This window comes from Coffea arabica, chromosome 11e, assembly GCF_036785885.1.
Source record: "Coffea arabica cultivar ET-39 chromosome 11e, Coffea Arabica ET-39 HiFi, whole genome shotgun sequence".
Lineage (NCBI taxonomy): Eukaryota > Viridiplantae > Streptophyta > Magnoliopsida > Gentianales > Rubiaceae > Coffea > Coffea arabica.
The window spans coordinates 52,969,775-52,992,656 of NC_092331.1; the positions used below are offsets into that span (position 1 = coordinate 52,969,775).

The 22,882-nt window shown below is 36.3% G+C and overlaps 4 protein-coding genes across 4 annotated transcripts; 2 read left to right on the top strand and 2 right to left on the bottom strand.

Annotated features, from left to right (window-relative positions):
- Positions 1-264: 264 nt before the first annotated feature.
- LOC113717997 (uncharacterized) lies at positions 265-1,033 on the top strand. Its single transcript, XM_027242882.2, has 2 exons — positions 265-687; positions 804-1,033. The coding sequence occupies exons 1-2, from the start codon at positions 358-360 to the stop codon at positions 981-983; spliced, it is 510 nt and encodes a 169-aa protein (XP_027098683.1). The 5' UTR covers positions 265-357; the 3' UTR covers positions 984-1,033.
- Positions 1,034-5,398: 4,365 nt separating this feature from the next.
- LOC113717569 (adagio protein 3-like) lies at positions 5,399-9,891 on the top strand. Its single transcript, XM_027242315.2, has 2 exons — positions 5,399-5,872; positions 8,039-9,891. The coding sequence occupies exons 1-2, from the start codon at positions 5,544-5,546 to the stop codon at positions 9,642-9,644; spliced, it is 1,935 nt and encodes a 644-aa protein (XP_027098116.1). The 5' UTR covers positions 5,399-5,543; the 3' UTR covers positions 9,645-9,891.
- Positions 9,892-10,834: 943 nt separating this feature from the next.
- Positions 10,835-13,123, bottom strand: LOC113718489 (putative late blight resistance protein homolog R1B-16). The gene has a single exon (XM_027243391.1). The coding sequence runs from the start codon at positions 13,121-13,123 to the stop codon at positions 10,835-10,837; it is 2,289 nt and encodes a 762-aa protein (XP_027099192.1).
- A 2,154-nt stretch (positions 13,124-15,277) lies between these two features.
- LOC113718714 (putative late blight resistance protein homolog R1B-14) lies at positions 15,278-20,577 on the bottom strand. Its single transcript, XM_027243613.2, has 3 exons — positions 19,942-20,577; positions 15,835-18,097; positions 15,278-15,747 (listed from the first exon to the last, which is right to left on the bottom strand). The coding sequence occupies exons 1-2, from the start codon at positions 20,383-20,385 to the stop codon at positions 15,881-15,883; spliced, it is 2,661 nt and encodes an 886-aa protein (XP_027099414.1). The 5' UTR covers positions 20,386-20,577; the 3' UTR covers positions 15,278-15,747; positions 15,835-15,880.
- Positions 20,578-22,882: the final 2,305 nt, after the last annotated feature.

Genomic DNA, 22,882 nt, shown 5'->3' on the forward strand with positions numbered 1-22,882 from the left:
AGGGAACGAGGTTCGTACCGAAGAAAAGACAAGGAGGATGACTCACGATAAGGACAGATATGAGAAATTGCTTCCCAGTTCGCCCTAGGATGAGCTGTACAACTTAAATGAGTCACGGCCCACTTAGATTTCTCTTTACACGTCTACACAGAAATGGAAAGATATTTCAATTTTCAACCTTATCTTTGCCCGACCACATCCAAAAGGAAAGAAAGGGACTAAAAATAAAAAGACAGAGGAATTATTAAAAAAAAAAAATTATAATAAATAAAACTTTGAATAGAGTCATTTTAACTTGGCCAAGAATTCGTTACAGAGCATTATCCTTTCATTTATTGTATCGTTAGGCTATCTCCTATGTTGAAGCAGTTTGTTAAATGGACTTCACTTTCTTCATCCCCTTGCTTCTTACCTCATTTTTCTAGTGATTGGAAGTCAACCTTCAACAAAACTTTGAACATATCTTCCTTCATTAAGGGATCAAAATTAGATAAGAGGTGGAATTTGGATTCAAAATGTAGTGCAAGAAGGAGAGTTGTATATGAAGATGAAGAAGAGGATGAAGAATATGATGGTTATAATGCAGAGATAGCGATGCTGGAGACATATACTCAATCTGCAAGAAATGAAGCTCTTCTTGTGAAAGCAATGGTTGATGAAGAGGAGGTTGAAGTCCTTATCTTCAAGGTAAAAAATTTATTCAAAAGTTTTGGTAAGAGGAGGTTATTGTTCTTTGCAAAAGTTACATTGTAATGAAGTCTTTATCATTCTTAGTGTGATATCTGATTTTCCATAATTGATAGGGATTCTCATCATGTTTGAGCTATGGGACTTCACCAGATCCTTCAAGAAGTGTTCTTCCTGCAAGAGCACAGATTAAGTTCATAGATAGAGTTAGAGGGCCTTTTGAACCCTCCAATATAGAGTACATTGAGAAAGGTTTGACATGGGAATTCTTCAAGAGCCGCCTCCAATCAAATTAATTATAATGCAAGGAAGCATATATCAACTTGTTAATTTATTTCAACTTCAATATTTTTTTCTTCCATTCACTCTGTGTGTGTGTGTTTTTTTTTTTTTTTGGGGTTCTTCTCCAAGAAAAATGTGCAATAGTGTTGAGTCTAGACAGTGAATATGCTTAAAAAAATCAAAGTAAGGGTTCAAACCTTATCTTTTATCAATTTGCTATAATTAAATGTGATCTTGCTTAAAAAATTCAAGCGAGTGCATAGTACACTCATCTAATTCGGTGATGGTTCAGTCCCCTTCGAGTTACCCCAAAACCTCTTCAACCCCTCCCCCTTCCTAGAATGTAGAAAGCTATCGTATAGAAAAAAAAACAGTGGATATGGTTTATTTATTTGAAGCCAAGGATCAGACTTGTGCATAAGATGCAGAGTGCTGTTTGGTTGAATTACAACTTGCTCTATCCACGTCCATTGCTTTAGAACTGTATGATAAAATGTGAGGGAAAAAGAAGAATAAAGGGAAAACATCAAGGAAGTACGGACACAATTTCTAATTAACCAAAAAATTTTTGCAAGGTCCAACTCAGCAATTAGAGACTTAAGTCACGTGTGTTAGGTCTATGATTTGACTCTCAAATCCTCATCTTTCCCCCTCCCTCTTAAGTTTGGAGTGCAAAATGTGCAAATCATGGTACATTTTATGAGCCACCTACAACTTATTATCTAAAAGAAGATTTCTACTTTTCAATACACCTATGTAATTTTTAGTGACACCTGATGAGAAAAGCTTACAAACCTTAAAAATTGCTAATATTTTGGATTGTAAGTTTTCATAGAAAAAATTTTAGAATATTTTCCGACACATTTCTTAATCATCTATTTATCTCGCACATGTCACATCATTACAGTATATTTTATTATAAAAACTCCAAAAAAATTGCAATCCAATTGGGAGCTTACAAGAGAAAAATGGTAACATAAAGGCAAATTACCTATATCCCAATTAACAAATAAATCTATACTATATATAAAGCCTGATCAAGGGGTTTGAAGTTAACATTTATCTTCATGAGAGCTGATTAGGGTTTCTATAACTTTGCTTATGAAATAACTAAAAACTTTGCTTTCTCCTTTTATTATGCTTATGATTTTCAATTTCTTTTTTAGATTATTAAATTATCTTATATTGCATAAATACACCCTGTGCATTCCATATCAAGTCAAAGATTGGAATGATGCACCAAATATAAAATGACATCAATTATTTCTAATCTAGTTTCAAAGTTTTAGCAGAGTTCAAAGTTTCTTTTAAAAAATAATAATAAAACAAGTTTCGGCTTCTCTGGAGAGCTCATTTTTTGAAATTTTTTTTATTGCATCATAAATATATTTTTGAATCACCATTTTAGTTTTTTATATATCTTTTTATCTCACATATATCACATTAAAAAAATATTCCCACATTGTGTTTACAATGTTTTCCCAAATATTTTTCAATTCGAAATAAGGCTACAAACAAGTCGAGCAGAATCGAGTTGGGTGTTGTGCTAAACTAACCAAACTTGACTCAATTTTCACTAGTCTCGAATTCAAGTTCAAACTCGAACTCAAGTTCAAATATAAGTTGAGCTCAAGTTTGAGCCAAATCAAGCTCAAATAAGAATAAAAATATTTCTAAGTATTTTTTAAAATGAATAAATCAGAAATTTTACTTGAAGAATGTAAGAATAAGTAAGCTTGAAGAACCAAAAGTTACTCACTAAATCAATTCAAAACCTACTCAAAACTCAATAGTGATCAAGCGCGAATCGTGCAACGACCATGTCAATTCATGAGCCATCTCAAATCATGTAAAGTCTTGATCCAAACATAAAAATATCCTACAATTTTGCTTTCTTGGAAAAAAAATAAAAATCTTTTATGAGTAGTTAAAAGTGACGGACCAATTTTGGCATATTCAAAGTGCGCCAAGGCAAATCCAAAGCCAATTCAATCCTCTCAAGTGTCCGCAGAAACAGATATCGCAATGCTCGGGGATTCTCGCTCCATTCTGGCGCCAAAATATCTAACTAAACCAATTGATGACGTGGAAGACATCTGCCGGCAGATTAGGTCTAGATATTTTTTCCTAGAAAATATCCTTTAAACGCGTGTTGCCCACTCCACCTATGTGGACATATTCTATTCTTCTTTGCCCCTAAAGTTCTCCGTAACCATGACAGTGCCACTGGCTTTGTTTGGGGTCATTATCATAAATCACAAGAAGGTAATTAAGGAAATCTCGTGATGAAAGTTTGTGAAATGATTAACTAATCTTAGGGGAAAAAATTATCAAAGTACTAATCCAAGAGATTGTGAAGTATTTCTTTGCCCCTAAAGTTTGTCTTTGTAAATTCAATTTATTTTGAGAATGTGAAGTTTTTCTAATTAGCCACGGGATCCATTTTACTAATCCAAGAATGAAAGTCTGATATATTAGTATCAAATAAATAATCAGCTTAACCGCCTCTACTGTAGACCATAAGAAAATTTCTTATCCAAGTCATTTTCATATTGTCTAATGCACAAACCCCACAAATCACTTCCAAGGTTTATAGTACGGTTGACAAACCCCGCATGACAAGCAGAGCAATCGCTATTATACCATTACTTCAATGCTTTGTCTAAACATACTTTTATCCTTGGGCGGCGAATGATCATTATGCTTCTAAATAAATACTACTACTGTACTTCTGACCTTTGAAGATGACGCACTCTAATCCCCCCACCAAACCAAAGTAAGTACCCTACTTAATAAATTTATAAAATGATGGGACAAATAAATAAAATTCGAGCCTACCGGCCACAACTTTTATACTAATAGCTTTTGGAGTTCATATGCTACACTTTTATCTGTTTTATAACCAATCAAATGTATTTGCAATAAATTTTTTTTCTGTCAATCATCAACTCTTACACTACTCTTACTTCTACTTTTGCTCCTACTCCTGCTCTAACCTATTTAAGAGAGGATTCAACCGGACTAAGGAGAGCTAGAGAGAGTAGTTCTCACCTCCAAATTAAAAGGGTGTACTACTGTACACTCTTTAAATTATAGTGCAAGTGCAGAGGTTGAATTCTTGACATATAGTCAGATTTGCACCTTATATTTCATCTGATGGTCAACTTAGCTACAACGAGTTGGTTGCCTATTTGCAATAATTTGCTTGAGCTCTTTTTTAGCTCTATTTAATCCACTAGCTTTACATGGCATCTCTCCAAAAAAGAAAAAAGGTGTGTGCTAAACTAAATTGTTGGATCTTTTGTTACTAATTCATTAAGGGATACCTTTGTCATGACCTATAGCCCAATGTGTCATATTTTTTTTTAAAGTTTTTTTTAGTATAAGTGGGAGGATATGAATTCGGGACCTTGCAATTACATTCCTTTCCCCTGAACCACTCAACCCACCTCTCTCTCGACTCAATGTGTCACTTGCTTAACTTTTCTTGAACAATTTTGATAGAATTGGTTTTCAATAAGAAAAGAAACAAAAGAATTGGCTACAATTGAGACACATTTTGCAGCTTGACGTATAAATTTATTCGAGATAATTAAATCACTTTTCAACTGTGAGAGGAGGCCATTCAAAACTCATTGGTATAGATGATCGCAGAAACTCTATTGTGTGAATACGAAATAACTATAGGTGAATTGAGCTTATTGTATTTGTCATAGATGATCGTAAATTATATTATCTGAATATTAAGCAGCCATAGGTTAGTTGAACTTACCGTGCCATATGGTGTCAAGCTACTAACCTCAAAATTAATAAATAAAAATCAAAATTTGCAATACGAATGCGTAGACCATCATTGAGAATAGAGGTGTTGTGAATTGTGAAATGAAAGCAGGCAAACGGAAGAAGATCTATTTATAATGCGAAACAAAATAGATTTATCTTGGAAGAAGGTGATTTTATAATGGGAAATAAAATAGGGTTATCCTAATCAACTTGATAAGAATTAGTTTGAGTTTGATTTACCAATTAATGAATTCAAACAAAATAAAATTTGAAATTCATTAACTTTTTAGCCTCAGATTAAACTCAGTTCCATATGTATAATTTTTGAAATTTACTCGAACTTGATTGAATTTTACCCGATAACTTGACTTTGTAGGTATAAATTTGAAATTTACTCGAGCTCAATTCAATTTTACTCACTAAAAAAATTTAAGAAATAAATCAAATTTGAGTGAAATTATTATTATTTTTTTGTCAAAAGAGTGCAATTATTTCCATCAAGTGAATTTTGAAGAATCTCAATTTGATAAATACTATGCCCAAGTGGCACAGGTTTTATTGTAATTCGTTGCTCTAATTTGTCCATTCTCATTCCCTACTCTCCAAGATATCAAGTTCCACACCGGACATGCAGTACAGGGTACCACTTACAAAATCTCCACTCAGAAAAAAAAAAAAAAAAATCACACACACACACACACACACACAGAGTACATACTACATAGTACCATATACAAAATCTTCAGTCAGGGAAAAAAAAAAAAGAGAGAGAAATTCATCGAATCAGAGAGATGGGAATGGAGAAAGGTGAAGAAGAGGAAGAGGAGTTCAGGAGAAGGGGAGGTGCGAAAAGGCTGAAATGCACTGCGGGTGACCCAAAGACAAGAGGATATCAACGAGAAGAATTCCAAGATGAAGAGGAAGAGGAAGAAGAGGAAAGTGGTAGTGAAGATGGTGAGATTTATGTCCCTGCAGGTGAAAAGTTCTTCTATCCCATTACGACGCCGTCTGCGATCGTTGTTTCTGATGCGTTGGAACCCGATTTCCCCATCATTTATGTGAATACAGTCTTTGAACTCTCCACTGGGTTTCGTGCTGATGAAGTCCTCGGTCGCAATTGGTAAGGATTGACAAAAAGAATTGATTGTTTTTCCTTTCTGTTTTCTTTTGCATGCTTTTATGTGTGAATATGTTTTTCCTTTTTTGGGAAAGTTTAGTTGAGATTATGGTGTTTCTGGTTGAAGGAAATGGGTTGTGCATGAGTAAAATGGGATTTTTTTTTTTTGAAAATTTAGTTGGGGATTTGGTGTTTTTTGTGGAAGGGAAAATGTATGAGAAAAAGTAGAATTTGGGGTGTTGGAAGAAGGACTTGTTGTAAATTTGATTGATTTTTAGGACTTATATTTTCCTTTTCTTTTTGGGATTTTATCGAAATGTTTGGTAACATAATGAAAAATTGGAGGGATGTTGTACTTATTATATTTTCTAATACGTGAGTATGAAAAAGTGGAAATTGTTCAGTTGAGAAATTCTTGGGAGAGAAATTTGCTTCTGCCAAACGTGACAAAATGAAAGAGATTGCATTTGCAAGTGCAAAATTAGATTTTTTTTTTGGGAAGGAAGGGGGGGCTTGAAAGTAAAGTAGTTTTATGCTAGCAGAGTTGCAATTATTGCATATCGTGTTTTAAGTTTGAACTGAAATAGGAAAGCATCATGAGCTAAGCCGACTTCACGGAGGAACTGATTGCTTGCTGTCATCTCATAATCCAGGTGGCTACGCACTGAATTGTATTGTTGAATCTGTTAAGAACTTTAGAATACTGGGAAAGAAATGTGTTAGTGTGTCACAGAAATCAGGAATGGAGCAGAGTAGGTATTGCCTTGCACATTCAATGTGATTAGTGATTGAATGGCTCTTAAAGTCTTAGTTGATGAAGATGTATTAACTTGAAGTTTTGTCGTTTGGATTAGTTGTTTAAGTTTGCAAAAGATCATTGAGATAGTGCTCATTCTGATTTTACGTTCGGTCTGAGCTAGTAGTTTGGGAAATATGAAATTTGACTTGTTTATAAGACTTTATACTTGAATTTGACTTGTTTATAAGACTTTGTACTTGAATCGGGCTAATATTTGCTTGATTGATTATTTAAAAATCAAAATTTACTTCATCATTATTTGAAAATGAGGAATTAAAAGGTGGCTGAAGTGAAGAATTTCGTCTTCTTCCTTTGTTTTACACAGTGTGCTGTGGCAGTGAGAATTGTACTGGAAAAAGTCTTGGAATATCCCAAAAATGAGATTTTTGTTTCTTTTTATCCCTCTTCTGCACTCACCTTTGTGAAAAAGGTGTAGGAGCTTCTGGTAAAAAGGTCTTCCTCTATTTTTCCATTTCACTTGTGCTGAAAAAATCAAAAGATCGACTTTTGTCCCTTTTCCCTTAACAAATTCAGATGTCCTTTTTTTTTTCCCTTTTTTTTTCATCTTTTGACATTTTCCATGTACAATGTGGAGCAGTAAATGCAATGAATTCATATAGATGAATCTTCAAGTTATCACGTTGTTAACAGATGCAGTGATGGCATTTTTGTCTCACTCACACAAAATTTTCTGTTCAGACATTCTTATTTGGCTGCTTTTTAGGACTATATATTATAACTCGTAAATTCAATAAATAGTGGCTTGTGGTTTGTTACGAACTTCAACTTTAGTCCTGAAAACTTCAACTGCTGTAAAAAGTAATATATAAATTAATCAGCAAGCTTAATGTTGTAATGGTGGATTCTTGTGCCAGATGATAAAATATTCTTCTTATACCACCCAAACCATATGCTATTCAATTGTCTTGTCATTTTTGACGTCTAATGGAATTTGTTGGATGGCTAGAGGAGGATGGAGATGCAACTTGAAATAAACAAGTTTCAAAGATTTCGTGATATTTTTGTCCAAAGCAAATACTGTTCACTAATAGTGAATCTTCTATTTGTACATGTAACTCCACTTGTGTATGCAAAGTGCTGTGATGGAAATTCGTGGCTTATCTGAATAGTGCTGTTTCCTTCCATACTATTTTGTAGATACCATAGGTTAACTTGAGTGCATTATTGCAACTAAGCAATAAGTTACAGACAATAACTAAACTCTGACTTACCAGTGCTTCTCTGCAGCTGATTCTGGTTATTGACTTTTGAAGTCATCAATTTTGTCCCTCTATTTCATCAATTACCTTAGAATATCTAAGACTATGATGTAGCTCATTTGACACGTACCTCTTTATCCTTTGCTTTAGTCGGTTCTTGCAATTCAGAGACCCTCGTGCTCAAAGAAGGCATCCTTCTGTTGATCCTGTTGTAGTTTCTGAGATCAGAAGATGTCTCCAGGAAGGCATTGAGTTCCAAGGTGAGCTTCTCAACTTCAGGAAGGATGGAACTCCTCTGGTGAATATGTTAAGACTCGCACCAATACACAGCGATGATGGCATAGTTACGCATGTAATTGGGATTCAAATGTTTTCTGAAGCAAAAATAGATCTAAATACTGTATCATATCCTGTTTTCAAGAAAACTTGCCAGCATGAATTTGATGAGTCAGGAGACACTGCTCCAATGAGTGAGCAGTTTCAGTACACTCAGCATCTGGAAATATGTAGGATTCTTCAGCTCACTGATGAAGTACTGGCTCAGAACATATTATCACGGTTGACACCAAGGGATGTAGCATCTATTGGCTCTGTTTGTAGAAGGATTCGCCTATTAACACAAAATGAGCATGTAAGAAAAATGGTTTGTCAAAATGCTTGGGGAAGGGATGTCACTGGTGCATTGGAACTGATGACAAAAAAATTAGGTTGGGGGCGTCTTGCTAGGGAATTGACAACTCTTGAAGCCGTTTGCTGGAGAAAGGTGACAGTTGGAGGTGCAGTTGAGCCTTCACGTTGCAATTTCAGTGCTTGTGCTGCTGGCAATCGTCTAGTCCTGTTTGGTGGAGAAGGAGTCAACATGCAGCCAATGGATGACACCTTTGTCCTAAATCTTGATGCTGCAAATCCAGAATGGCATCGAGTGAGTGTAAAATCTTCCCCACCAGGACGTTGGGGCCATACACTTTCATGCCTGAACGGTTCCTGGTTGGTGGTATTTGGAGGCTGTGGGCGGCAAGGGTTGCTGAATGATGTGTTTGTTCTCGACTTGGATGCCAAACACCCCACGTGGAAAGAAGTCTTTGGTGGAACTCCTCCACTTCCTAGATCTTGGCATAGCTCTTGCACGTTAGAAGGGTCAAAGTTAGTCGTCTCAGGTGGATGCACTGATGCAGGGGTACTGCTCAGTGACACATATTTGTTGGATCTTACTACAGAAAACCCCAAGTGGAGAGAGATCCCAACTTCATGGGCACCTCCATCCAGACTGGGGCACTCACTCTCAGTATATGGAAAAACGAAAATTCTTATGTTTGGGGGGCTTGCCAAGAGTGGGCACTTGCGCTTAAGGTCAGGTGAGGCTTATACTATTGACTTGGATGATGAGAAGCCACAGTGGAGGCAACTTGAATGCGGTGCATTCACTGGCCTAGGAAGCCAGAATGCTGTAATTCCTCCTCCTAGACTTGATCATGTGGCAGTAAGCATGCCTTGTGGTAGGATTATCATCTTTGGTGGTTCAATTGCTGGGTTGCATTCTCCTTCACAGCTGTTCTTGTTAGATCCTGCAGAAGAAAAGCCATCCTGGAGAATTCTCAGTGTTCCTGGAGAGCCACCAAAATTTGCTTGGGGCCATAGTACATGTGTGGTTGGTGGAACCAGAGTCTTGGTCCTTGGCGGGCACACTGGTGAAGAATGGATTCTTAATGAATTACACGAGCTATGCTTAGCCAGCAGACAGGACTCTGATCATTAACTCAGGAACAAACCATGCTATTTAACTTCAAGAAGATGTTTTCTTTCTGGTTTTCTGCTAGGCTGTTAGCGTCATGGTACTCTCTCTCTCTCTGGATAGATGAGGGAGCCGATTGTATGCAATGGTGATTCTTCGTATTGCCTATTTGTTTTGATGCCAACTGATATTGTAGATATGCTCTTTATGATCTACTATATGTAGTCACCAGTTTTTGTCTTTGAAATAAATGTGTTTGTTTATTACCACATCTCGAAAATATTGTGCCTGTGTCTGTTGTTAAGAGTTTTTAATATGTTGGCCGCGGAACAACTTCATTATTTTGTAGGCTCATACTACTGCTTTCAAAGTCTTCTTCTGAGCTTGCTTCAGTTTCATGTGTTAACGAGGGAACTTTAGGTGATTGTGTTGTTTAGTGTAAAGGGTTCCCTTCTAGTTGCCGGTGAGCATTTTTTGAGATTCAGATTGACCTCTAATTACTCTTAATTGTTTGGAATAATGGTTAGCTGGTCATCTATCAATAACTACTTTCGACATTCATCTCCTGACAATTTAGACCTTCTAGCGTGGCATGTAATTTAGGAAGTTGCAATATGCGAGTCTGAAGTACTATATAGTAGTATCATTATAGGCTACACGTAATTTAGGTTCGATTGAAGTTGCAATATACGAGTCTGAATCTTGTCTTGTAAATGTTAGTTTTACAAGTTGAAAACATAGAGATTGTATGAAAGGGAAATCTAAAAAGTGTCATCTAACCATGAAGAATTGTCAGAGAAAATGTCGTTTCGCGTTGAACTTTTATCAACAAATGATGCTTCAGCATAAGCAAAAGGCCGAGTGATATGTTTTTATTTTTCTGAAAGATTTCAATGTAATCTTGGTACTTCTTGACTCATTCAGTGGTAGATCATTTTTCAATAATGTTATCAAGCAGCCTGGCTGATGAAACGTACCAGTTTTACTATTTGAGTTGATGAATATTCATACAAATTGCTCCCTGAACAGTTTGATTAAGTTTAATCAAGTGAATACTGGTTAGTATAATGAGTGAGTGAAGAAGAAAATAAACCACGAAGGAAAGAAGCAAAACTATAGAATGAGAGCTTATATGGAAACAAGTTGCTGTGTTGACAGGAAAAGAAGATAGAATTCACAACACAAGCAATATGAAACATACACAAGTACTTAAATCATTTAAGGGTGATAACAAACTGCTCATTTCCCATTTCCTCTTGTTTTTCCTTAATTGTCCTGGCGGATATCTCAACAGAGCGTCTGCAATGTTGCAACTCAATCTTCTCTAGCGTTAGCACATCACCTAAACAAGAAGGGATCTCCTCAAGTTGATTGCAATTAGCCAATACTAGTGTTTCAAGGCAAGGAAGGTGATCTCCTTCTGAGGCATTCCATTGAGCAATGTTCAAATTCTGCAACATCAAGAACTTGAGTTCAAGAAACTCACCTTCTGTCATGTCCCATAATTTCCCTTCAAATGCACCGCATAGTAATTTGAGAACCTCAAGATTAGGTAGCCTTCCAATGGTCGAAATTTCACTCCACGGTAAGAAGAACCTTGACAGAGTCAACTTTTTGAGATTCGAGGGGAAGTTGAACTCACAACGTTGTTGCACCTCACCACTGTATTCCAGCTTGAGTGATTCAAGTCGCGTGAGGAAGTCCAAATTTGGAAAGCGGTTGCATTTCAAAGAATTATCCCATGAATCCAGAAGTATGCAACTTAACTTTCGAAGACTGGGTAGGCCTCTCAAGATCTTCTCAGTATCTTCTCCACAACAAAAGGCTGGAGTCGCAAGTGTTTGCAAATTATCAAACTTGAAGAATTTCTCCAGATTGTATTTTGGCAAAGTGGATGACCCCCATATCTTGAAATGTCTCAGTTTCACCAAGTCCCAAATAGTCTCTGGTAATTCGATTTCTCCGTATCTTTTCAGCCTCAAAAGAAAAGTTTCCAGGCTCTGGAGATTGCTTATTTCTGGTGGGATCATATAAGAGTAAGTTTCGAGTGATAAGAACCTCAGATGAAACAGGCAGAATATGCTAGTCCAGCAGTCAGTTTTGATGTCTGAAAGTTGTAACACCCTCAGAAGTTTGAAATTTTGCAAAGCAAATGAATTGGATTTTAGACATGAAGCTGCAAATCGAGAGACTACCAGAGAGCGGACGCGAACAGCAGAAGGCTTTGTTATTGCAGCACCATCCATCCACCTGGAATGGACAAACAAACGGTATGGCTTGGACATTGTGTGGACACAAGAAGGTGAAATCAAATGCTCATAACCATTTATTTCCTCCATGAAGCACTCTTCTTTAGCTTTTGCCAAGACAAAATCACGCAGTAGATCATGAATGCGGCTTGCTTTGACTCCACCAAGAGATCCTCTTTTGGTTTTCATTATGAGGCTTCTAGCAATTAGATCGCTCAAATACTTCTTAGCTACATCCTCTAAGCTTCCTTTCTCGTCATTTTGTGGTTGAACAAATCCTTCTGCAATCCATAACCACATCAACTCAGATACTGGAACTTCTTCATCCTCAGAAAATGCTCTGAAATAGAGAAAGCATGGCTTCAAATGATTTGGCAAATGGTTGTAACTGAGTTCTAGTATACCCCAGCATCGACCCTGTTGATCTGCAAGAAGGTGTGTATTTAAACTATTTGCAATTTGTTCCCAACAATCTTGTCTTCTCTCCTTGTTTCTGAGCAGACAAACTACCAAATCCACAGCAAGTGGTAGGCCTTTGCAATTGATAGCCATTTGCATTCCAACTCCCAAAAGTTCTTGAGGGCAGCATTCTTTTTGAAAAAGCTTCACTTCCAGCAATTTCCAAGAAGTAACCTCTGATAAGGGATTGAGAGGATAAGTAATACTCTTACGTTCAATTTGTGACACAATGTTATGAAATCGGCTTGTGAACATAATTCTGCTTCCCATATTATCATCTGGGAAAGAGGTACTCATATCATTCCACAGCCTGGTATCCCACAAATCATCAAAGAAGATGACATACTTTTTCCCCTTCAGACTTCTATACAACTCTTCTGCTAATTCATCATCAGTCAATCCATGTCTTGGCTCGGTTCTTGCATTAACTTGTTGCAGAATTTCCAGCAACAATCTTCTTTTTTGATACAACTGAGTGACACAACACCTTGCATGAACATGGAAGTGCAGAGGAACTAAAGGACTCTGGTATATGGAATTGGCTAATGTTGTCTTACCAATTCCTGGCATTCCAACAATAGAGAGCATGCTCAACTGTGTCAAACCATTTGTTAGTTCCTCTGTTATCTGTTTAGCTTCATCCTCAAACAGCTCCACATAGTCAATGGGGTTCATAACTTCACCTGCAGCCTCATAGTTGCGAGCTGTCAGTGCCTCAAAATTTTCAGAATTAGCTTCTGAAGATGATGCACCGCCTACATTCAGGGAAAACTTGGGGGCTGCCAGGTTAGCCATAGTATTTTCTTTGATCCAATTGACCTCTACTTTGATAATGCTAATCTCTTCAATGATATCGAATAACCCCAACTTGTGATACCATAGAGGCTCATCTCTGAGGATGAATGAGTCGATGACATAATCAGTGTGGTACACTAATATCTTTGAAGCGTTTCCAAGGATCTTCCAATTCTTGTTCTATAAACTGTTCTTTAGCTTCAGTGATGTCTCCTCTAAAGGACAAAATGTTTTGGTAAACTGTCTCTATATGATGCCGTAATTGATCAATTGAATCATCCTTAGAACTTAGAAGCTCCTTCAGTTTCTGGCTGACAAAATCAATGAAGCCCAGCTCATTAGTTTTGGGGAAGTTGGATCTCAAGGATTTTGGAATTAATTCATCATAGGTATCTCTGGCCTCTAGCTTGATTAACTTGAACTGTTGAAGCAAATCAGTAATTGCAAGATTCTGTTTCCTGGTAATGTCTTCAGTAATATTATGATCATAAGAGGAGTAGATAACACATGCTGCCTCACACACAACACGTTTCATTTGCAAAAATATGCTACTCACTTTCGGATGATTCTCAATGTACTTCTCAGCTGATGGATCCATGAGAAAATATCTCAGGATTTTCAGCTCCTCGTGCAGATATTCTAATTGATCAATTGCAAGTAGGGAACTTGCCTTAAAGTCTGATAGCTCCACCGTGTTGGCAAGGAGAGAGTCAAGAAATCCAAGAACATGCTCATCCACCAAGAAAACACTTTGTCCTGCTGATTTCAAAGCTTTTAGGGCTTTGATATGTTTCTCTCTAACATCAAGATGAAAAGGATTTAGCTTCTGTAGTTGATAAGAAAGTTCAATATTCATCTCATTCACAATATTTTCTTCCATCTTGCAATCTTCGGAACACAAGTACAAGAGACACGCCATGTTGTCAGCCACAGCTTCAGTCTGAGTCAAGAAATCCTTCAATTCCTCATGGTCATCGCACCACCTCTTCGTAATCCCAAGGAAATTTCTCCGATGCCTTAGCTTATCTTCAAGGGCTTCAATTTCCTTCTTCACTGGAACAACAGAATGAGACTTGCATCTCATTAGATCCTTCAGATACTCTAGAAGAACATCAAAAGATTCTATTACAGCATCCATTGTTGAACAAGTCAATCTTGTCGAGTTGGAAAGTGCACCATAGACATCTTGTATGTCCGGATTAATCATCTCAAGTTTTAGTAGTGAGCTTGAGACCAAAACATACAAATCAGCTGGAATTCTCTGACATTCTTTTGATGGTATCTGATTCAATTCTGACCAAAGAACCTGAAGATCTTTATCTACCTTCAGGATAACAGTCTGTATATGCGCAAGGAGGACTTTCAAATTAATATCATCAATCTGCCATTTTCCAGTGCAGCTGAAAAGGGCTTTGAGAAAACCTGCTTTCAGTCTGAGAGTTTGGATTTGAGCCTTCTGTCTAACTTCCAAATCCCAATCTGTTTCAAGCTGCTTCAGAAAGCTCAAGGTAATGGCAAAGCAACTGGTAGTCATAGACATCTATGCCACTCTAATTAGTTGTAATAATTTCTGTGCAAAAGTTCAGCTAATACAGCAAGCTCAAGGTAATGGCAAAGCAATGGTGAAGTTCAGCTATTCAGGTTTGTTAATTTGGGAGACCCAATAATTGAAGTTTTCTTGTGATAACAACACGGCACAACCCTACTGCATCAAGTAGTTGAACAAATAAAAAATTGATTATAAAAGTTTAAGTAATCAGAGATGTGGTCTTCTCCTGACTTTGCAGTAATTAAATGTGTTAAGGAGTCAATGACTGGTTAACTGTCCCTAAAATAACAGTCAGTCTGCTTTTGATTCTCATAATGTGTTCTATATAAAATGACTCTGTGAGCCCTCCTTAAACATTTTGAGCACTTAAGCTTTGTTATATGGATTCATTTGGTCGCTTGAGTACAATTTCAATGTTGACATTTACTTTATTTTTTTTAATCCATGGTTTGGCACTGTTTCCAACTTTGAAGTGCCTATAGAATTATATCAAACAATTCCTGTGGAAGATTAATTGTGTCTATACCACAAAATTAAGGAATGAATATTTTACAGAACTAATTTAAAAAAGGAAATCATTTGAAATTGCAAACTACTACAAGCAGTTGGAACATAGAAAAATACATCATCAATTAGGGCTGCCAACTAGAATTTCATCCTATGACAACAAACAGCTCGTTTACCATTTCTCCTTGTTTTTGCCTAATAATCCTAGCAAGATAGCTAGCACAGTACATGCAACCTAGCTATTCAAGATAGCTATTCAAACACAACAGATATTTTTTACACTTTTGGTGGGAATAGAATAAAAGTACAAAAGTTTATTCACCACAAAAGATAGCAGAAGAAGAAAGATGCAAGTAAAACTTGATCCATACTAGTACAAATTCAGAGGAAGACTAATAAAGCCTAACCCCCCATTACAAGGAAATCACAAACCAAAGTTAAAAATCTCAAGCTGCAGCTGGAAGTTATCAAAGCAGAAAAACGTTGAGAAAAGACCTCTTCTTCTTGCTCCTCAGTTTTCCTCCTTCAGCCAAAAAGTGAATTGTCTTATCTCTTCACGATAAACTTTCTGAAAGATAAGAAAACGTAGTAACACTTAAAGATGATCAAGCAAACAAGAAAGGTGATGAAAAGGAATGGAAAGAACTTTACTAACCAGTCAAAGAAGCAAGGGCAAATTTGGTTTATGTGGTAATCATCAACTAAACTGGGGGATATACAAAGAGCTTAAACCTGTTGCTCTTAGTGGCTTTTTGTTGTGCTTGCTCCAGTTTCAACACATAGATCTTCATGGCTGAGGAGGCCACCGAATGATTGGTGCAATGAAGGTCAATTATCTGGAGGGTGGAAATATCTGCAAAGCTATGTGGAACTCCTTGAAGCTCAGTGCAGTGCTTAAGAACAAGACACTTAAGTTTGGGCAAGTGATTTGCTGCAGCATCCCAGATCACCAAATCTGTGCTTCCAATGTGCAGAAATTGGAGACTTTGAAATCCCCCGCTTTCTGTCCTCCACCTGTTTCCCTTGAATGCATTGTCTTTTAACTTCAGAACCTCAAGATTCTCAAGCTTTCCTAGTACAGACATCTGATTCCAAGGCAAGAAAGTCTTTGACAAAGTCAACTTTGTCAACTTCCTGGGAAAATTGTTTTCTTGAGGAAGTCTATTCAATGGGGAGGATACATCTTCATTCAACAACTTCAAGTTTTCAAGGAACTGCAATGTGCAGAGACTTTCAAATAATCTGGATTGACCATTGGCCTCAATAAGTATGGCCAATCTCCCACAAATAGCCAATTTCTTGAGTTTGGGAGCCCTTTCAAACAATTCCTTTGTACAACTTTTTGGTGAGATGGAAGACAAGGTTTGTAAATTTGCATTTACCGAGGCTTCTTCCTTACCTTTAGTTGTTGTGGGACATGGCAAAGAAGTGGATGCATTAGTATGCAAATGCCTCAATTGTGGCATCTTCCATATGTCTGATTTGATTTGAAGGGTACGAGCAGTTGTGTCTACTATAAGAGTTTGCAAGCTCCACAGTGTAGACATTGCAGGAGGAAGGATGTCAAGTTTGCAAGATATGGAAATGTACTTCAAGAGAACTAGTTGGCACAGATCAGGGGGAAACAGAGTAAATCTTAGTGATTTTGCGTCCAACACTCTAAGCAATTTGAATGCTCTTGGGATAAGGGGGACATGTTTAGCATCCAAGGTAGTTTCTTCCTTGGCAGAAGTCAAGAAAGAGCGAACACGAGCACCAGAAGGTTTTTTAGAAATATAAGCCATGACATTAGCATTAATGCACAAACGACGATAATCATCCAAGGTTGGGTTCTTGGAAAAAAAGATTTCCAGGTTATCCTGCTTAATTTCTTGGAAAATGTTTTCCTCCTTACCTTCCTCCTTGCAAAAGTCACGCAAAGTGTCGTGGACATGACAAGTTTTGATTTGGCCATTTGACCTCCTCTGTCCCACCATAACTAGATTCCTGTCAACAAGTTCCTCCAAGTATTCCTCTGCAATATCCTCCAAGTTTAAATCTCTTTGCTGAGGCACAAACCCTTCAGCGATCCACAATCGCAACAACTTCCACACAGGGATCTCAAAATCCTCCCTGAAGACACCAAGATAGAGAAAACAAGGTTTCAAATGGTAAGGCAAATGGTTGTAGCTCAGTATTATAACATCCTTAATATGCTTTTCATCCCTGGAAATGTAGTCATTGACACTGTCAGCAACTCGACTCCACCAACGAACAATCTGCCGGTGTTTAATGAGAATACCTGCAATCACCACTATTGACAGGGGCAGTCCATCACATTTCTTTACTATATGCAGTTCATATTGTTCCACTTCTTCGGGGCACTTGTTCTCACCAAAAACCTTCCTCCGTAGCAACTCTCGACTGGCATCAAAAGTTAGAAAGTCCAAATGATATGGCTCAACTGCTGGATTTGCATAAATAGCCACGGAGGTGTTTCTAGTAGTAATCAAGACTCTGCTGCGCTTCTTATTGTTCGGAAAAGCTACTTTGAGTTTATCCCAGTCCTCTATCTTCCACACATCATCCATAACTATCAAGTACATTCTGGTCTTCAATTGTTCGCGAACGTGTTCTGCTAATTTTTCTTCTGGCATATTTTTCGCTTCCTCAGTGAGTTGGCCAATAGACCCCAGAATATTGAGGAACACCTCAGTTCTCTCAAATTGCTGAGAAACGTAGATAAATGCCCGGGCGAAGAAATCATACTCAATTTTTGGGTCATGTAAGACCTTTTTGGCTAGTGTCGTCTTCCCCAGCCCATGCATACCCACTATTGATATTACCTCGAGGTCCTCTGATCCTGCTTTGAGAAGTTCCATCACTGCTTTTGTTGCATCATCAAATCCAATCACATTGTCTTCCTCAACTATTGGGGCCTATTAGATGTTAAGCATGTCAAAACTACATAGCACGATGAGGAATGATCAAGCCAATTGGCAGAACAATGACGGGAAAGATATCACAGTTTCATTTTTTTTTCCTGCCAAGATGCTGTAACAGACTTCAAATTATGTGAAAGTTCTCAGCTTTTATTCATTTGCTGTCAATAGTTCGATCCATCCAGAAAATATTTTATTTTTTGAGTACTTTTAAAAGAAATTTTATTATATCTATTTATTGGAAAGAGTGTATAAGATAAAAAGATGATTGGGGAGCATGTTCAAAGTTTTTTAAAAACAAAATTATGCTTCTATGATGGGGAAGTATGTAAACTTCTTGTTATTTCATAACTTTGAACATGTTTCTTATTACTTTATAACTTCTTGATTGTAGCAATCATGATTGTCCAAATGAAATCACCTATTTTAGGTCAATTGTTACTAAAGCAAAACTGTTATTTTTATCATTTTAACTTCAGATTTTAGCAGAATGAGTGGCCTCCCCTATGTCAAGTGGAAGCATGTTGCCCTTAGTGTCTTTACAGTCTGTAATGTTTGGGAATATATTTAGAAAAATGGTTGCTAAGTAAATACGGATTAACAAAAAAGACGAAAAAAAAGTAGATTGACAAGTTGTTTGCTGAAGAAGTATCAAAATTAAATAGATAAATCTAGCTTTATATAGGATTTAAAAGAAAAACACAAAGACAACATAGTAAATTTGACATTCATGTATTTTTTTTAAAAAAAAATTTTCAACTTATGAAGTCCTGGGGATATTAATGTATGATTTTTCTATACGGCTTAAAATTTATACAGTAACAAAACTTTACTAGAGTACTTCATTGTTTTTGTAAAAAATCAGTATATTCAACAAATTATAAAGTGGTCGATCCTAGTGATGATTCTATCAATTATTTTCAACTAATTAGACATGATCACATCCTTAGAATCTCACATTTTAAGGGCAGTTAACAAATTAAAATTGGCTGTGACATGTCAAAATTCCATATAGATAAAGAATCAATAACCTAGTTATACAAGTATCACCGGCGGAGCCAGAAAAAATTTTCAGTGGGGGCAAAAGCAACTCTAAAATTTTTTACCTACTCTTTTTTTAGTTTTTTAAGGAAAAAAATATTCACTAACAAGTACAAATGATGCATATATTTCATGAAAAACATCAAAAAACAAATTCAAAATTATTAATGTAATAATAATTTTATTTCAAAAGCAAACTAAACCATTTACAATTGCTCATGACGAGTTTTCATATTTTGATAACAGTTTACAACCTTTTCATTTTGAACTTCACGAAGTATATTTTTCTCAATATAAGTAACTAAATAATTATTCATCCAAGTTTTTTCCATTCTATTTTGTAACCGATTCTTCACTATATTCATCATTGAAAAAACCCTTTCTATGGTAGCTGTAACAATAGGTAAAATCAAAGACAACTTTAAAAGCATATAAATCAATATATACACAAAACTCCAGGGGATACACTTGAAATTACATCAAATTTTTATAGGTATTATAGAAATTTAAGGGGGCAGTAGGGGCCTACCAACCAATAGATACATAAAACTCCAGAGGCACAGTTAAAATTACATCAAATTTTTGTAGATATCAGAAATTTAAGGGGGCAGTGGGGGCCCGTGCCCCCAGTGTAAATCCGCCACTGACACTGTGCCCCCAGTGTAAATCCGCGACTGACAAGTATCTTTTTTAAAATATATATATAACTTTTTATTAACTAAGAAAATATCTAAAAATGCAGTAAATAGCAATAAATAACTGAGAAAATCAAAAGGCCATAGTTTTTTTTTTCTTTTTACCTGTTTTTTCTTTGCACGTTCATTGGCTATGTCCTGGATTTGCGCAGCCTCCAAACGAGGCACTATCTGGCTCTCAAGAATAACCTTCACTCTTCCACTGACTTGCTCTATTTCCTTCCCCAGGTCTCGAAGCTTGCTCCCATAATCAACAATCTTGAGCACCTTTTCAACTTTTCCTCTGGCCTTCTGCATCGAGGCATGAACGATGTACTTGTCGACGACATCCTCGGCTTCGCTGACCACGCTTTTGAGCTCCCTCCTCAGCGCCTTCAGGGCCTCGGTGTTGCTGTTCATTTCTGTGTAGTCTTTGACAAAGCCATTCAGAATCTTGAGCTGATCGCACAATTTCTCAACATTCTCCCTCACATCAGCTATTAAATGGGAGTTATAAACCAGTATTTGCTTCAGGTTTTCTAGGACAAAACTCACAGCTGCTTCTGACATGGTCTTTCTCCCCGGCTGGCCCTATAGGTCCTCTCTTTTTGCCTTCTTTTTTTTCTCTCTGATCTACCAAGATTTGATGAAGTTACAAGTTGTTCTGGAGGTTAAGCAGGAGCCCAGTCGGGCTTAAATCCTTGGAGGCAATGGATGGATGCTAAGTCCACCAGGAGTTGACTCAGAGTTCCTGGCCAAAGTCGTTATTCTATACTGGTTTTTTTGTCTATTAGGAACCAAAATGTAGTTTCCTTGCATTAACATTTCGAGACTCGTTTTCGCGTGTATTGCGCGTGAAATAATACTACTTAAAAGAAAAAAAAAATGAACAATTAATTAAAGGTTAGTCTTTGCTTACATCACGCGTTAATTAAAGGTTAGTTTTTTTCGATGATTAACAAAAGAAGAATAGTAGTAGCACCATAGGAAAATTTTTATTTTAAAGTTACAAATTTAATTGTAACACTCATTTTAGGACTAATTTCACTTTTCATCCCTTCACTTATACCCAATTCTTACTTTATACCATAATTTTTTTTTAACATGTTGTTTCCTAAATTCTCCAATCAATCCCATTCAAAGTCTAATATTAACACCGTAAACAAAACTAATAGAAGTAATTAGCACGCATGTGTCTAGCAATTGCACATTTGTGAAAATGACTTATTACACTTGGGACCCCTAACTTATATATGATTCATCCTTTGCTTTGTGAACTTCAATTTAGGACATATTGTAAGCTAAACTCTCGAATCATTCTCACTAGAGTCCAATTACTAACATCGTTTGCAAAACTAGCAAAAGCAAAGACATCTCTATAAGCTATTCTTAGAGATCTATGTATTGCCGTTCCTTGTCTTTGTCAAACAAAATCGAATAAAAAACAAATACATAGTGGATTATAAATAACAACAGCATATTGTAATTCTTTAACTGTCTTTTAGCTATTTAATCATCCTTCTTACCCATAAATTTGTGCACAAATTCCATATATTGAGGGCATGGCTCGGGGTGAATCCACCAGCAAATGTTGGAACCATATGTAAAATTGTGTTGCAATGATGAGCATTAGTATAAGAGGAATTAGTGGCATTTATCTTCCAAATACAAATGACTAAGACACCTCACTAACCTAGTGTTTGGCATATCTCAAGAATTTTCTTCTAAGGTTAAGTTTGGATATGTTCATGCTCAAAAGATTTCAATTGAAACCATAGCTTTTCCTTTTTTTTTGGTCGGCTCTATTTTTCTTTATTGGGTAACTAGAGTTTTTTTTTTTTTTTTTTTTTCTAATAATGCTAAAACACATGACATAAGACCAAATTGTTGCTACACTTGCACATAGCCTGTAGGCTCCATACTTCTGTTGATTTTGCTTATGGTATTTACTATTGGGCTCAAATAGAAACAATTTGAGAATTAGCGCATAATATATCCAAAAATGAAGGTTAGGGTACAAACTGAAAGTTGGATACGAGTTAGGGATGCAAAATGAGTAATTTCTGGCACGAATATGAAATTGCTACACCCGCACGCGTTATGTGCGTGTTCCTTTTTTGTTAGTTTTTCTTATGGTACTAAAAGTTGGACTTAAATAAAATGGATTTCAAAGTTTAGGTTACAAAATATTCAAAATTGAAATTTAGGTTATAGAAAGAAAATCAAATACGAATTAGGGGTTGCAAAGTAAAATTGCTCCCTCAATTTCCTGTTAGTATATTAAGTGTCGTAAATACGGATGGCTATGCTTAAGATTTAGAGGAGTAAAGTATAACAATGGCTGATTTGGGAGGACATGAGAGAGAGAGAGAGAGAGAGAGAATACGCAAAAAAAGGTGTGTAACTTGCATGAAGTTACATAAATATCCTCCCAACAAAACCGTGTGATTTGGAATTTGGAGAATTCCAAGAAAGCTAACATAACTTTCATTAGTGTTTGGATTGGGTATTATTTGAAATATCATTTAGAATAATTACCATAGTACTTTTTGTGATGCGATATGCGTGAAATAAAAAAGTAATTAAAATTATAAAAAAATAGATTAGAAAATATATTTATGATGCAAACGAAATAGTATTTAGAATAATTCAACAATCCAAAAGAAACCATGTACGTGGGACTGTGAAAAACTTGAAAATCACATTTAGTAAATCCCGCGCAATCGCATACAATGTGGATTGGCTCCATTGGTAAAAATGAATCATTTATTTATAAAAAAAAAAGTATGTACTTGAATCCCATTACTGATATGAAAATTGTATTAGTAGGTAATTTGTAAATAATCCTATAAGCGACTTATAATTTCAAAAACATGTTTTGTTCTGTGGTGGTGATTGAAACTGAAACAGCCAAAACCTTTTTTTAACAAAAGAAAATTACAATCTGTAGTCACAAGTAAGAGATGAAAGGCAATGCCAGCAAGTGGTTTCTCATAAATTACCATGATTTTGTTTTGTCTTGTTGGAAGAGAGAGCTCAATGGATCATTAGTTCAATCCTCGGTGAG

What these genes read in the sequence shown, in the direction of transcription:
- LOC113717997 (XM_027242882.2), top strand. Translation starts at nt 358, where the DNA reads ATGTTGAAGCAGTTTGTTAAATGGACTTCACTTTCTTCATCCCCTTGC. An exon ending in TTGAAGTCCTTATCTTCAAG is followed by an intron (nt 688 to 803) that starts GTAAAAAATTTA and finishes CATAATTGATAG; the next exon opens with GGATTCTCATCATGTTTGAG.
- LOC113717569 (XM_027242315.2), top strand. Translation starts at nt 5,544, where the DNA reads ATGGGAATGGAGAAAGGTGAAGAAGAGGAAGAGGAGTTCAGGAGAAGG. An exon ending in GAAGTCCTCGGTCGCAATTG is followed by an intron (nt 5,873 to 8,038) that starts GTAAGGATTGAC and finishes CCTTTGCTTTAG; the next exon opens with TCGGTTCTTGCAATTCAGAG.
- LOC113718489 (XM_027243391.1), bottom strand. Translation starts at nt 13,123, where the DNA reads ATGGCTAACCTGGCAGCCCCCAAGTTTTCCCTGAATGTAGGCGGTGCA.
- LOC113718714 (XM_027243613.2), bottom strand. Translation starts at nt 20,385, where the DNA reads ATGTCAGAAGCAGCTGTGAGTTTTGTCCTAGAAAACCTGAAGCAAATA. An exon ending in AACGTGCAAAGAAAAAACAG is followed by an intron (nt 18,098 to 19,941) that starts GTAAAAAGAAAA and finishes AACATCTAATAG; the next exon opens with GCCCCAATAGTTGAGGAAGA.